General features: G+C 40.8%; 1 protein-coding gene across 6 annotated transcripts in view; it reads right to left on the reverse strand.

The window, feature by feature from the left end:
- ARPP21 (cAMP regulated phosphoprotein 21) overlaps positions 1 to 12,826 on the reverse strand; it is a 226,260-nt gene that overhangs the window by 111,960 nt on the left and 101,474 nt on the right. For 3 of the 6 annotated variants that reach the window (XM_054991304.1, XM_054991301.1, XM_054991303.1), the window contains exons 10-11: positions 9,258 to 9,366; positions 7,217 to 7,318 (exon numbers count right to left, since the gene is read on the reverse strand). In XM_054991304.1, coding sequence (XP_054847279.1) covers positions 7,217 to 7,318; positions 9,258 to 9,366 — 211 coding nt within the window. The remainder of the gene's footprint in view (positions 1 to 7,216; positions 7,319 to 9,257; positions 9,367 to 12,826) is intronic. The other 3 variants (XM_054991305.1, XM_054991306.1, XM_054991302.1) reach the window with 1 other exon arrangement.

Here is a 12,826-nt window from a genome sequence, read left to right on the forward strand (position 1 = left end):
GCTCATACCCTCCCACAAATGTTGTTAGTCTTATAGGTGCTACTGGACTCTTGCTCTTTTCTACCACAGATGTGTGGGGCCAACATAAATGAAACACAGTTTGTAACTGAAGATACACAAGGATCATACTATTCATGTATTTATTTTATGTACTTAAAGTTTCCAATTTAAATGAAATTAAGACAGTATCCATAATTTCTGCTTTTCAAGCATTGACCAGAATACCTTTTTGCTAATTTTAGGGTCCACCTAACTGAAAATAACATGTGTGTGTGTGGGGGGGCATTTTCATAACAAACGTGGATTATAACACAAAATTTCTATTGGCTGTTGTCTCATACATTTATACCACTATGATAAGCTTTAAGTTTACATCCTGAAACATGAGTTGTTATAATTACTAATATGTTCATACTGACTGGAAATTAGAGACGGGCATGAAAAGGGGAAAAAATGAACCATAAGTTTCATGGTTTGTCGTGTTCCACGAAACACAAAACAAAACTTTCATGAAATTGTCCCGTTTCACAAAATGATTTGTTAGGTTCATGATTCATTAGATCCTGGGGCCCTAGAATGGCCCCTTTCATACCCAGAGATGCCAAACTCGCAGGGAGACTTCAGCAGGCTCTCCTCCAGTCACCCTCCAACTAGCTCTCTTTGCTAACTTTTCCCTCCCGTCTTCCTGCTTTCTGCTGCTGCTGGAAGAAAAGTCAAGCGGAACAGATCTGCTTGGGTTTTCTTCTCTTCAGCTTCTCTTTGCTGACTTTTCCTTCCCGCCCTCCCATCCTCCTGCTGTTCTGACATGCACTCCCCCCACCTCCAAGTTTTCAAAGGAGAAGCCAAGCAGAGCGGATCCACTCAGGATCTGCTCTGGGAAGCTTGGGGTTTGAGGGTGGGAAGGCATATCAGAGCAGCAGGAGGACGGGAGGCAGAGAGTCACAGAAGGGCTCCTGAAGCTGGCAAGCAGCGAGCAGCGGCAGAAGAAGCTACTGAGGCTGCCGCTGCCATCGCTACTCCAACATCCTGTTCTTAAAAATGGAGAAGGGAAACGGAGAGGGGAAGGCATCTCTGACTACAGTTCCCAGGTAAACTTGCGCAGACCTACATTGCTCAGTGCTCAGGTTGGCAGGGAGAGCTGCCTATCAAGGTTATGTTGGCTAAGACTGGGGTTTCCACGGCAACAAAAGGACTGCAGACATTCCGGACTTATGTTGCCTAGGGAATCAATGTATCGGCATCAGACTCTGGCATCACGAAGTATTCACGAATCAAATGAATCGGCCCCCAAAGTTGTGGTTTTTGTGAAAAACACGGCCCCATGAAACACATTTTCGCGATACATGAATCGACCCAATTCATCACAAAATGAGATTCGTATTTCAATTCGTGCCCATGTCTACTGGAAATCAAAGACTGTCCAACATTCTAGGTACTTTGCCAGACACCTGGCCAGTACAACAGCTGACCCAGATTTTTATTTTGCTTGGAAAAGGTAATTTCCAGGCATTATTATTATTCTAGATATTATTGTAGCGACAATGTAATTATTGAGTCTCATAGTCTCATATTCATGAGACAACAATACTCAGTCACCTCTTCACAGAAGGTTTGTGAAGACTGATGTCAAGAGAGAACCCTTGAAAAGTATATGGTCATGGTGTGGTCATAGCTACTTGTTTAGAACAATTTTTTTCAGCCATATGTAAATATTTGAGCCATACTCTTTAACAAAATCAAAAAGAGTCCAGTAGCACCTTTAAGACTAACCAATTTTATTGTAGCATAAGCTTTCGAGAATCAAGTTCTCTTCATCAGATGCATGATCCGAACTGGTCAAATACAGAAGAGGAGGGATGAGAGGGGAGAAAGAAGGGGGGGCCCCTTCTTTCTCCCCTCTCATCCCTCCTCTTCTGTATTTGACCAGTTCGGATCATGCATCTGATGAAGAGAACTTGATTCTCGAAAGCTTATGCTACAATAAAATTGGTTAGTCTTAAAGGTGCTACTGGACTCTTTTTGATTTTGCTACTACAGACTAACACGGCTAACTCCTCTGGATCTATACTCTTTAACAAATCTCTGCCATTATGGCAACAAGTCAAGGTATATTTTCTTGAAATACTTTGATTTCTTAAGAAGTTGTTAATACCTTTATGGGGGGTGGGGTAGAGAAAAACATTCCAGCTGAATGTATATGATAGAGAGGGAGAAATATCTACATAACCAGTCTTGAAGAATACCTATGCACTATGCGTTTAAACAGTGGCATCCTTTTCAGACCTGTCCAAACAAACCTATTTACCCTTCCGATGTATAGCTGGTTGGAAAATGCCTGAAGTCTATTAACTTCCGTCCGCTCTTCCTGAATATGGCTGAAATACTCAGTTCATTCTCGTCTCTTCAAAGCTGAGAATGAGACTAAAATCACTATTCTGTACAGCAATTCACACTGGAAATTTTAATGCTTCAGTCTACTTAATAATGCATACTTAAGAATACATCATAAGTCTCAAGATAAAATAATGCCCTACCGGTGGAACTAATTGAAGCAAACATCATGGCATGAAGACTTGTCCCTAACTTCTTTTCTGATGCAGAAATTGTACCATTTTAGCAATACCTAGGCTGCAGCCAGACCTGCTATCTTCTAAACACCTATAATTGCAAACAGAGAAAAATAAAGACTCTTATGGTGACAGAATGTGACACACTGGCAGCGGACCGACACAGACAGCTATGCTAAGAAAAGACATCTAGTATTTGTGTTTGTTTGTTTGTGCTAGTCAGTATCTACTGCAGGGAGAAAAGCAGCTGGAGGGATGTGATTTGGAAGGGCAGGAGCTGCTTTAGCTATTTCTCCGCTTAGTTTGGCAGCCTCCCATGGCTGCTTCTCATTTAAAGAAAAACCACAGTGGGATACCATTCATGCATCACCTGTTTGTCACCGTTATGAGAGGCCAAGAAGCCACCAAACTCTAAAATTATTTGGTATTGTAAGCAGAAGGAAATCTGAAACAAGCTTCTGCAAAATGTGGAATAAAGCAGTATCAGAACACAATCTACAAAAAGATCTTGTGCTTAATGTGGCAAAGGAAGTCCAATATTCACAATGCATAGAGCCCATGGCCAATCAGAACTCAATCTGTCTTAAAAAAAAATACTTTTAACATCATTAAGAATTTATTAAGTCACCGTCTCATACAATTTGTAGTATAGATATTTAATGTATATGGGCCAGATGGGCTATGAAGCCCTATGCACAACTGGGAGTGTAGAAGAGAGCAAGAGCATGTTCCACACCTCCCCAGCCACCCAGTAAGCCAAACTCATTGCTTTCATGTGTGCTTTGAAGATCAGTGCTAAGGCAAGTGTTATATCGTTGACATAATTTCATATAGGGTCAAATCCAAAGCACGTATTTTCAGTCTGCGTGGCAATTTCCCAGATGAAACCTGGGAACCGAAGATCTGATCTGAGTCTTGTGCTAGATATGGCTCCATGGAACATTATACCATAGCATAGACAGCACATGTTGTCAGTGGTGAGAATGGCATGCTGGATGAGCGGGGAGGTAAGGTGTACTTGCTCTTTCCCTTGCTTCTCACAACATGAGTTGGATTTTACAACATCCCATCTGGACCTTTGTTACATTCAGAAAGGAGGTACACCTCGGGCTTGGAGGCCTGTGTGTGGATATATATACCCTTGTAAGGAATATATCATGAGAGAAGGAATTCCAGATGGGTGGTGGTGTTAAGCTACAGCAGCAAAATAAAACAATCCAGTAGTATTTTATAGAACATTTCTTCCAGCATAAGCCTTCTTGAGTCACTGCTCACTTTATCAGATGCATGAAGTGTTCAAGCAACTCAAAAGCTGCTGATAACAGAAAGTTGTGTGCATGGGAGGGAGATGTTCCAAAGATAGGCCAGTTTTAAAAAATATGCAGTCATAAGTGTAATAAATCCTAACCACTGACAGATGGGATTAACAAACAATAGGTCGAGTACACAGAATTATCTACTTATTTAGAAAAAAAAATATGCTGCATCTCCAAGGGAATCTGTCCAAAGTGACTTACAAAATAAAACATAATAAAAACCTAAGACATTAAAAGTTCTTAATTAAAACCCATCAGCCAGAATGCTGAGCAGCTTAAAATGTGTTTTGCAGTTTTCAAGCAAAAAGCAGACTATAATGATGGTGTTGACTTGATTAACCACTTAATTCAAAACCTGGGTGAACAGACACATTTTGGCCTGGCAGTCTGGCACCTAAAAGAAGGCACTGTAGGCACTAGGCAAACTTCATGAGGAAGAGTGTTCCATAAGCAAGATGCCACCACTGAAAAAGCCTTAACCAAGCCTTACCTCGGATGGATTTAAGAGGAAAATCTTAGCTGGTGGGCTGGAGGTTTTGAGAGAATGGAGTCCTTTAAATAGCCTGGCTGCAAGCCATTAAAGAAACAGCTCCTAGAATTGTGCCCAGAAACTCTGCCAGGGCAGAGTAAAAGCATAGAGGTCTGGCTGAACTCATTAACATCAGAAAGGGTGGGATGTACTATGATACTAGCACCTATAGCGAGTATGAATTGCCAAGTGCTTGTTGAGGCCTGCCAGGGAGATAGAACAGAGCTTCGTGAAGAATATTTGTTCAGTAATTTCCAATGAATTCTCTCTTTGAAGTTGTTTTGTAGCAGATGACTTTTAGATCAACAACAGAACGCTCTAAAAGATTAAAATGTTTGCCCACTGGTAATCCACAATCTCTTGACACTAGTTCCTGCCATACCTGATTCAAATATTCATGTGACAGCTGATGGATGAGATTAGAAATAAAGGTGAAACTCTATAAATAAAGAGGAATGTGTAAGTATTTACCCTATTAATCTATCTGTATTCATCTGCCCTGGATGCTCCCAGCAAGCTCAACCTCATCAGATCTTGGCCATTTCCACACACGTTGAATAATGCACTTTCAATGCACTTTTGCAATCCTTTTGAAGTGGATTTTTTGTTCCAAACATGGAAAATCAGTTTCAAATCTTCACTAAAGAGTATTGAAAGTGGATTATCCAACGTGTGTGGAAGCAGCCCTTGTAAACTAATCAGGGTCAGCCTTGGTTAGTTATTGTATAGAAAACCACCAAAGAAGTCCAGGGTCCCTTCTCAGAGGCAGGCAATGGCAAACCACCTCTGTTTGTCGCTTGCCTTGAAAACCCTCTGGGGTGGCCATAAGTTAGTTGTGAATTGACAGTACCTTACACATCCCTCACAACTCATATTTCTAACAATCTGATGAGTTTTCCTGATGTATGTGGAGGAGACCATAGAACTGCAGAAAGTTTAGATGTCAGATCTCCTTCTTACAGTCGCGGGGCCACAATGTACCCATGTTTTCCGCTTTGTGTAATCATGTAACAGGCATGGTGTAAAATACCACAGGGTGATTTAGATCTTCTTGCCAATCAGTAAAAACCCATACAAACTCATCTTCAAAATGTAATTGATTAATTGCTGTTGGAAAGGGGCAAGTTCTTTACCAGATGCCTCTTTTAATGCCTCCAGGAATCCCATGTTATTTTGGTGTACTTTTATGTGCTGCAAATTATAAGCAGGAATTAGATGATGCTATGATAGGCTGACACAGGAGGAAATTAACTTTCAGTGTGGCATTCAGCTCTGTCCTGCTTCACAAAATATACTGTACTCAGCTTCCAAAATGCATTTACTGGGTTGGATCCAGCCAGCTTTTCTAATTCTGAGAGTGGAAAAGAGGGGTCCTCTTTGACCACCAAAAAAGGCTCATGGGATCTGCAAGCACTAAAGCCATGTGGGGTGTAAGCTGTATTAAGGAGGGGAATTGGATGAGACTGTATCCATGTCCAATTCAGTTGTTACTGTTATTAAACATCTATTTCTCTGTACTTATATTTGGGATTGATTCTCCGGTATACTAAATTCTATCACATGTATACACAAAACAGGAGTACGGAGAGGGGTTTTCCTCCCCTTTAACAGCAACCTCTGCTCCCCCTGCCTTTGCACTGCAACTGGCAAGCACATTGGAAATGTGCTGAGCTGGCGGCTGCTTTTACCCTCCTCTGTGCCTCAGGTACACTGTCTGCAAGTGTCACTTGCATGCTTGTGTGATTTAAAGTTCAAGTGGCACTTTAAAAAAAAAAAGTTGCAAAACTAACTGGAGGGAGGGGGTCCGATTGCAAACTCAAAGCTCCCAGCTAATCAGCACTGGACACAGTCAGCTTATGAATCCACTGAAGTCTAGCTTCTAGTCATAAGCTGGAGCATCATTTGTGCCTGGGTGGAGGGGGAGGAAACAGATGATGCTGGGCAATTTTGAGCCTGGTGTTGGCTGACCTATTAGCCAGGGGGCCTGCAAGCAGCGTTTGACAACCATGCCCAACATGGGCTGGCTGGGTAGTGGAAGAGGGGGAACAATAGACCTGAGGGCTGCAGGTTTCAATCTGGTCTGTGGCTGATGTTGAAAAGGAAGAGGCAACAGGTACATTGCTGGGCATTCAGACTGTGAACTCAAAGCTCCAAGTCCCAGCTAATCAGCCGTGCACACAGCTTCTGAATCCACAGAACTGGCTTTCTCTGAGCTCAACACTCATCAAAGAATGGGTACCTCTGACAGATAACATTGCTGAGTATACCTCTGGAGCACAGCACCCCCTTGTTTTTAGATAGGGCAGCATGTACCTTAGCAAGTCATTATATATGTCCAACATGCTGGCAAATTAACCTGTTCAGAAAAAAGATTACTAGTACCACACACATTTTAAGCCAGTTTTCCTCCTTTGAATAGTTGGATGCAGTGAAAAAGTATCAACAGTCCTAACTTTGGCTACAGTTATATCATATCATACAGACGTCCATTTAAACCAATGTTCTATGGGAGAATTACACCTATGCCACACAGAACATGGTCGGTCACTAAAGCAAGAAAAGGTGCACCATCCAGCATGTCTACCCTGTTAGACAAACTTATTTCCCTCACAACTCCCAGTCTCTGACTTCTCCAAAAACAATACAAGAAAGGCAAGCTAACTTTTCTACTTCTAGTTCAAATCGAATTCCTTCCACTGTCTCCTGACGCAAACTGCAATCTTGCCAGTGTCAGAGGGGAGAATATACTGGCTGACTACTGATAAAGATATGGCACTAAAGAGGCAATTAAAACAACTACTCACATCTTGTGTAAATATTCTCTCCCTCACCCTCTGATACTCCTCTTCTCTCTCTTCAATTGATTTACTTCGTCTGTCATCTCTAAATGGATGAATTCTGTTTTGCTGAGCATAAAAAAAGAACCAGGAGGATTACATAAGTTGAGCTGCTAAAAACTGCAGTTAAATAACTGTCAGTGGAGAATAATAAATGTTCACTTAAACAAATGAGGCATGAAAAAGAGAGCGCTGTCCTATTTCTAAGGTGGAGTGTGCATCATGGCATTCTGCTATGTACTCGATAGCACTCAACTGCATAGCGTGTCTAGTTTAAATGTGTTTTTGTAGCTATTTGTGACTGTATGAAGCTGCCTTACAGAGTCAGACCTTTGGTCCATCTATTGTCAGCTCTTGATGGCAGCAGTTTTCCAGGCTCTCCAGTTCCAACCCTGCTACGCAACACCTCGCTGGGAACTGAGCATTTGATCGTCTTCTTGAAAGCTTGTGTTCAACCACTTAGCTATGGCTCTAGGTATCGGGGAGGAGGTATTGGGGAGTCAGGAGGGCAGGTGTTTGTGTTCTCTCTGTGAATTTTAAAATGTGTTTCCCTTGCATCCAGGATGTGTTGCACCTGGCTTGTCAGGGAAAGAACAGATTTGGCCAACTCTCTTGAGAAAAATGAGATATGAATGGTGTATCTGATAATGAACTAAACAGAAAGTGTCTGAAAAATGAAGTGGTACTAAAAACTGGGAAAGAGATCCTTAAAAGACTATGAGAGAAGTTCTTTTGAGAATATTCTGCACAAGAGTTTTTTATTCTTTCAGGAGTGACCCCCCCTAGGCTCTTACTACAGACAAGACACAAATACAGACATCTAACGCTTCGCAGTCCAGAAAGCAGCAAAACATATACTAAGGTGCTTAATGTGGAAGAAAAGCCCCTGTACAAAGCTTTCTTTTGGCAACTAGCCTCTAGCTACAACGTTTTTCGAACTTCCTAACCCACAGTAAGTTTTAATCACGCTCCTTATCCGGGTCCTTCCTGACAACCTAAACATCTATTTTTGAAAGTCAGCTGTAATATTAAATGTTTAGGAAAACATCTATGCAACTGTAAAAAGGGAGGTAAAATAGTATTTTATGGAACGTATGAGAGAGTGAGGCACTCTGGTGTGGAAAGACTCACTAGAATTCATCATAGTTCCAAAATCTCAGGTGAGAATATACACGTTATCTTACCTTCAGGATTTTTCTTACAAAAGCTCTTCCAGAACCAAAAGAAACATTTTCCAAGTTCTTTTCCTTAGTTTTGAATGACTGCATGTACTTTTAGTGGATTTTAAAAACAACATTCTTCTAAGCAAAATGTTTGCTTTTCAACAGTTTTTTTAAACTTAGCCCACTCCTGACACGTCTCATATTGATAACTTTAATAGTGCAGAATTACATGACAAGCAGCACACAGAGGGGAGAGGCTTCTAGCACATGCATGCAAAAAAACAAGCGAGTGACGTGAACAATTAAACATGGTGGTAGTGGTGGAAACTGAAATATTCGGTCATTTTCCCCTGTGCAAATTCACTTGAGGATAACTGAAAAATCTATTTGATCTCATTGTACAGTTCCCCCCCCCTTTTTTTTAGTTATGATTAGTATGCATTCATCTCTAACCAGCTTAGCAGATGGGTAGAAGTTGGTCTAAGTGCCCCTAGAGTCACTTGTTATTGTTATTATTTGTGCAAAACAAGAAAAGTAGCAGAAAATAATTCCCCCACAGCTCAGGAGCCTTTTGAACATTCCAAGTTGCCCTTCCACATGCAGCATTTCCTGCGCCAAGCAAAACCGCTCATGCAAACTGCCATTGCTGAAGCAAACACACTTGCAGCTTGATGCTATCCACTGTGCATCAGAAAACGGGGAGCGAGAGCAGGAGAGGGAGATGGAGCAGGAAGGGAAGCAGCAGCAGCAAGAGCAGCAACAGAATATAACATTAAGAACATCAGCCAGCCCACTTCCAGAAACAACAACAACAAAGTTCAGCAACTCTCGAACCGAGAACCAACCTGATTGTCTTCTTTATCAATACTAGAGTTATCTCGCTTCAAGATAAATCGCTTCTGGGATTCTTCACCTTTTTCATCTTTTAAATGTTCAGAAAACCTTTGCTCTGGTCTGCCAGCAAAGTAAAACATATCAATAAAAATCTTTTTTCTCCTTTTGGTTTTGTTTTTAAGTTGTCAGTAGTACTCTTTTCCTTTTATGAGGGGGAGGCAATGAAAGGCAAAATAAGACCGCTATTCTTGGTTACTGATGTCGGTGCTGACATAGGGCGCCTGGTGAGGTCTAATGTTAAAATTATTGTCATAAATATATTTTGTTGTTGTGTAGGTGGAAAGTGGGATTTGAATTATTGGCCATTGTGATGCATGGTTCCTGTGCAATGACTGAGGGATGAGAAAGCAACATGGGTTAGTTTGCTTTTCCAGCTATGATGACCAGCAGCAATGCAGCAGTTTAGCAACACTTATACAGACTGGTCAGCAAGATCTATGAGAGTCTTTTACAGAACTTTGCACTCAGACTACAGTGAATTGGTAACTGTGGGGGAAGGCTGTAGTGGTATTTCCTTTAAACAAATAATTACCCAGCAGAAAGTAAATTGGAAAAAAAATATTTCAAAATTGTCACCGTATCGATTTTCCAATTGATTTAAAACCCATCCAGATGGTTATTAAATGGCCAGGCTGTGCTGACTGACGACTTCCCATTTCTAGGTTCAGAGGCTGAGATAAATTGCTTTGTGCTCTTCTATGACCTTGTTTGAAAAGGATGTAGAGAAAAGTGTCTCTTTACATCAAGCTAACAATTGATATAATTGCGAGATTGGGGAACGTTTTAATCTCTAGGACACAGAGCATTTTAGTCTGTTATTAACATCCCAGATTTTGTGTTCTCTGCCAAAGCTTCGTTAAGCAGCAAGTTGGTTCAAAAAGTACAGAATCGCATGTTGTCACATAATGTCTGTTTTGTTAATTCAAAGCATTCATCAATTGGAAGGAAAAAAGTGTGAACAGAAGGGTTCTTTTCTCTACTCAGTGTACATGTGTTACTTCCACAAGCATTCACAGGAGACAGACAGGATTGTCAAGGGAAGAACTGAGAACCTGCGGATCATATGGAGCATGGTAACACATTCAATCTGTGTGCAAAAGCTCCTGTCAACACGAATAGTTTGAGAGAAGTGAAAACAGGAGTAGCAGTATTTGAAATATCTTGTTTGCCAGAATCTGAAAACTTAGATCTCACAACTTTAAAAGAAAAGTCTTTCTTTCTCCACTGTTATAAACACACATAAATGAATGATAATTCCAAGGCAGCTAGAGCATGACACTCTAGCATTGAGGATGAATACAGTCCCTGTCCCAGTTGTTTTCCCCATAATCTGTTTCAGATCATAATCTCTTCAGAGATAACAAACGATCTAACTTTTGCTTCTGGAACTCTTTACAGGGCCATGTACACCAATTCACTGTACAGATAAATAGCACTATTACTAACAACAGCTGAACACCATTCCACAAATCCTATGAGCTTAGGACCTCAATGCAATATGAAAGAATTTAATAGACACACACCCTTTTGACTTCTCAGTTAAATAACCTCACAATTCACAGGACTTTAGCGTCTTGTCCTGTACAAGGTCAATTACCTGTCCATAGCAATTCACTACAGGTATATATCAATAAGAACACTTGATGCAATACTCAAAAGGTATATAACATCCCCTTTTACCTATCCTCAACTGGAGAAGCTTTAATCCACATCATCTTTCATCTTTGCTTGTGCTTTCAATCTCAGCACACTGTATTTTTTAACACCAGTGGCCAACTTCCATGATGAAAATAAACCCCCAACTGTTTAACGGCAGCAATGGATACTTAAATCCAGCAAAAGCCAGTCTCTAATAGGAAAAATGGATTGGATCTAAAGTTTCTGTTCCATTGACAGGGAAATCTTTCTGCAATGTAAGGGATTCTTATCTTTTCTGCAGCAGAAGAGGCTCTTTTGGATCCAAATCTCTCTCTAGATGCTAGTATTTAGTTCTGACTCCTCCAAAGAGCTCCTGGGGAATACAATATTGTATAGTCATCTCATTCCCCCTGGCTGGCTCACTTATGTGCACTAAGCATAACTGATAATGCATTCATACATAGAGTTTAAGACATCTAAACCTGATTTCATGCAATCTTTACCTTGCAAAATTGGTTTTATGCGTGTAATGACTGCTGAACACACCTGAAGCTGTCTTATACTGAATCAGACTATTGGTCCATCAAGGTTGATACTGTCTACTCAGACTGGCAACAGTTTCCCAGGGTTTCAGGTAGAGGTCTTTCACACCACTTACTGCCTGGTCTTTTTGAAACTGGCAATACTGGGGGCTGAACCAGGGACACTCTACGTATAAAGCAGAGGCTCTTCCACTGAGCCACAGCCCCTCCCCAGACTTCTTGCACTGGACTCTCTCTACATGTGAATAAGCCTCCACACTCCAATGCATGTTCGTGCACTAAATTTTGTGGACCCAGTGGGTGGAGACCGCCCACTATATATTTAATATACACTTTGCCAGATGTGTGAAAGAGCTCCTTGTAACACATTACAAGCCACGGTTTAAAGCATGGCTAGGAAATTGGGTATAAACTTCAGAAATGAATATTCTCTTGACCAGATATTGTACCCATCTTTTCTGAAGGAGAATGAGATTTCAGATATGCCTCTTAAAACCAACAAGTGAAGAACTCCAGTAATTAAAAATAACCCTTTCAAACAGGAATAACTCAATTCATGTGATGATGGAAAAATTACTGTGCTAACAGCTACCCCAACAGACCAGGCAGAGACAGTTTTGGGGATGGTGTTTCATTCATATTCAAAGAGCCTTACAGTCATACAGCCCAAGACCTTCATATGTGCAGATGATACCAATTACTTTTGTAATCAGAGGAGAGTAAGAAACCGTTTTGTGGCTAATTATAAAGCAGCAGACAACCATTTAATTTCCAGACAGGTGAAGGGAAACATAAGCAATGGTTCTCAGAACTTCTGTTACATGCTAACAAAACAGAAAGAATAGAAGGAAAGGAATTTAAGACAAAGACGCAGAACTTAGATGACGGGGTCCTTTCATTCCATTTTGACAGATTTTGAGAACAATCGAAAGGATACTTTCCTGGAAGTAAAATAATGTTTGTTTCTGAGTAGACCTGTTTAGGATTGTTCCCTTAGAAATTCTAAGTCTACTCATAATCCACTCAGGTCTATTCAATGGGGCTTACCCCCATGAAAATGTTCCTAGCATTGCACTCTCAAGTTTATAATAGGCATACAAAATACAGTCTAGCATAGGGCTGTGTCCTCTTATGCACTGAGCTCCTTTCTGGGTAATTAAAATCTTTTGAAGGTTTTCAAAACAAGATATATAGCAGTATATTTGACCAGGCGGTCAAAGGGGAAGGTACATCGTTAGGAATAAAAAAACCAACCAAAGAAATATTTCCAAAGTAAAGTTTAGATCTGTCTTAGATACAGAAACCCATACCCAATGAAGACATGCTAACTAATAGATCAA

The sequence above is a fragment of the Eublepharis macularius genome, chromosome 11, assembly GCF_028583425.1.
Source record: "Eublepharis macularius isolate TG4126 chromosome 11, MPM_Emac_v1.0, whole genome shotgun sequence".
NCBI lineage: Eukaryota > Metazoa > Chordata > Lepidosauria > Squamata > Eublepharidae > Eublepharis > Eublepharis macularius.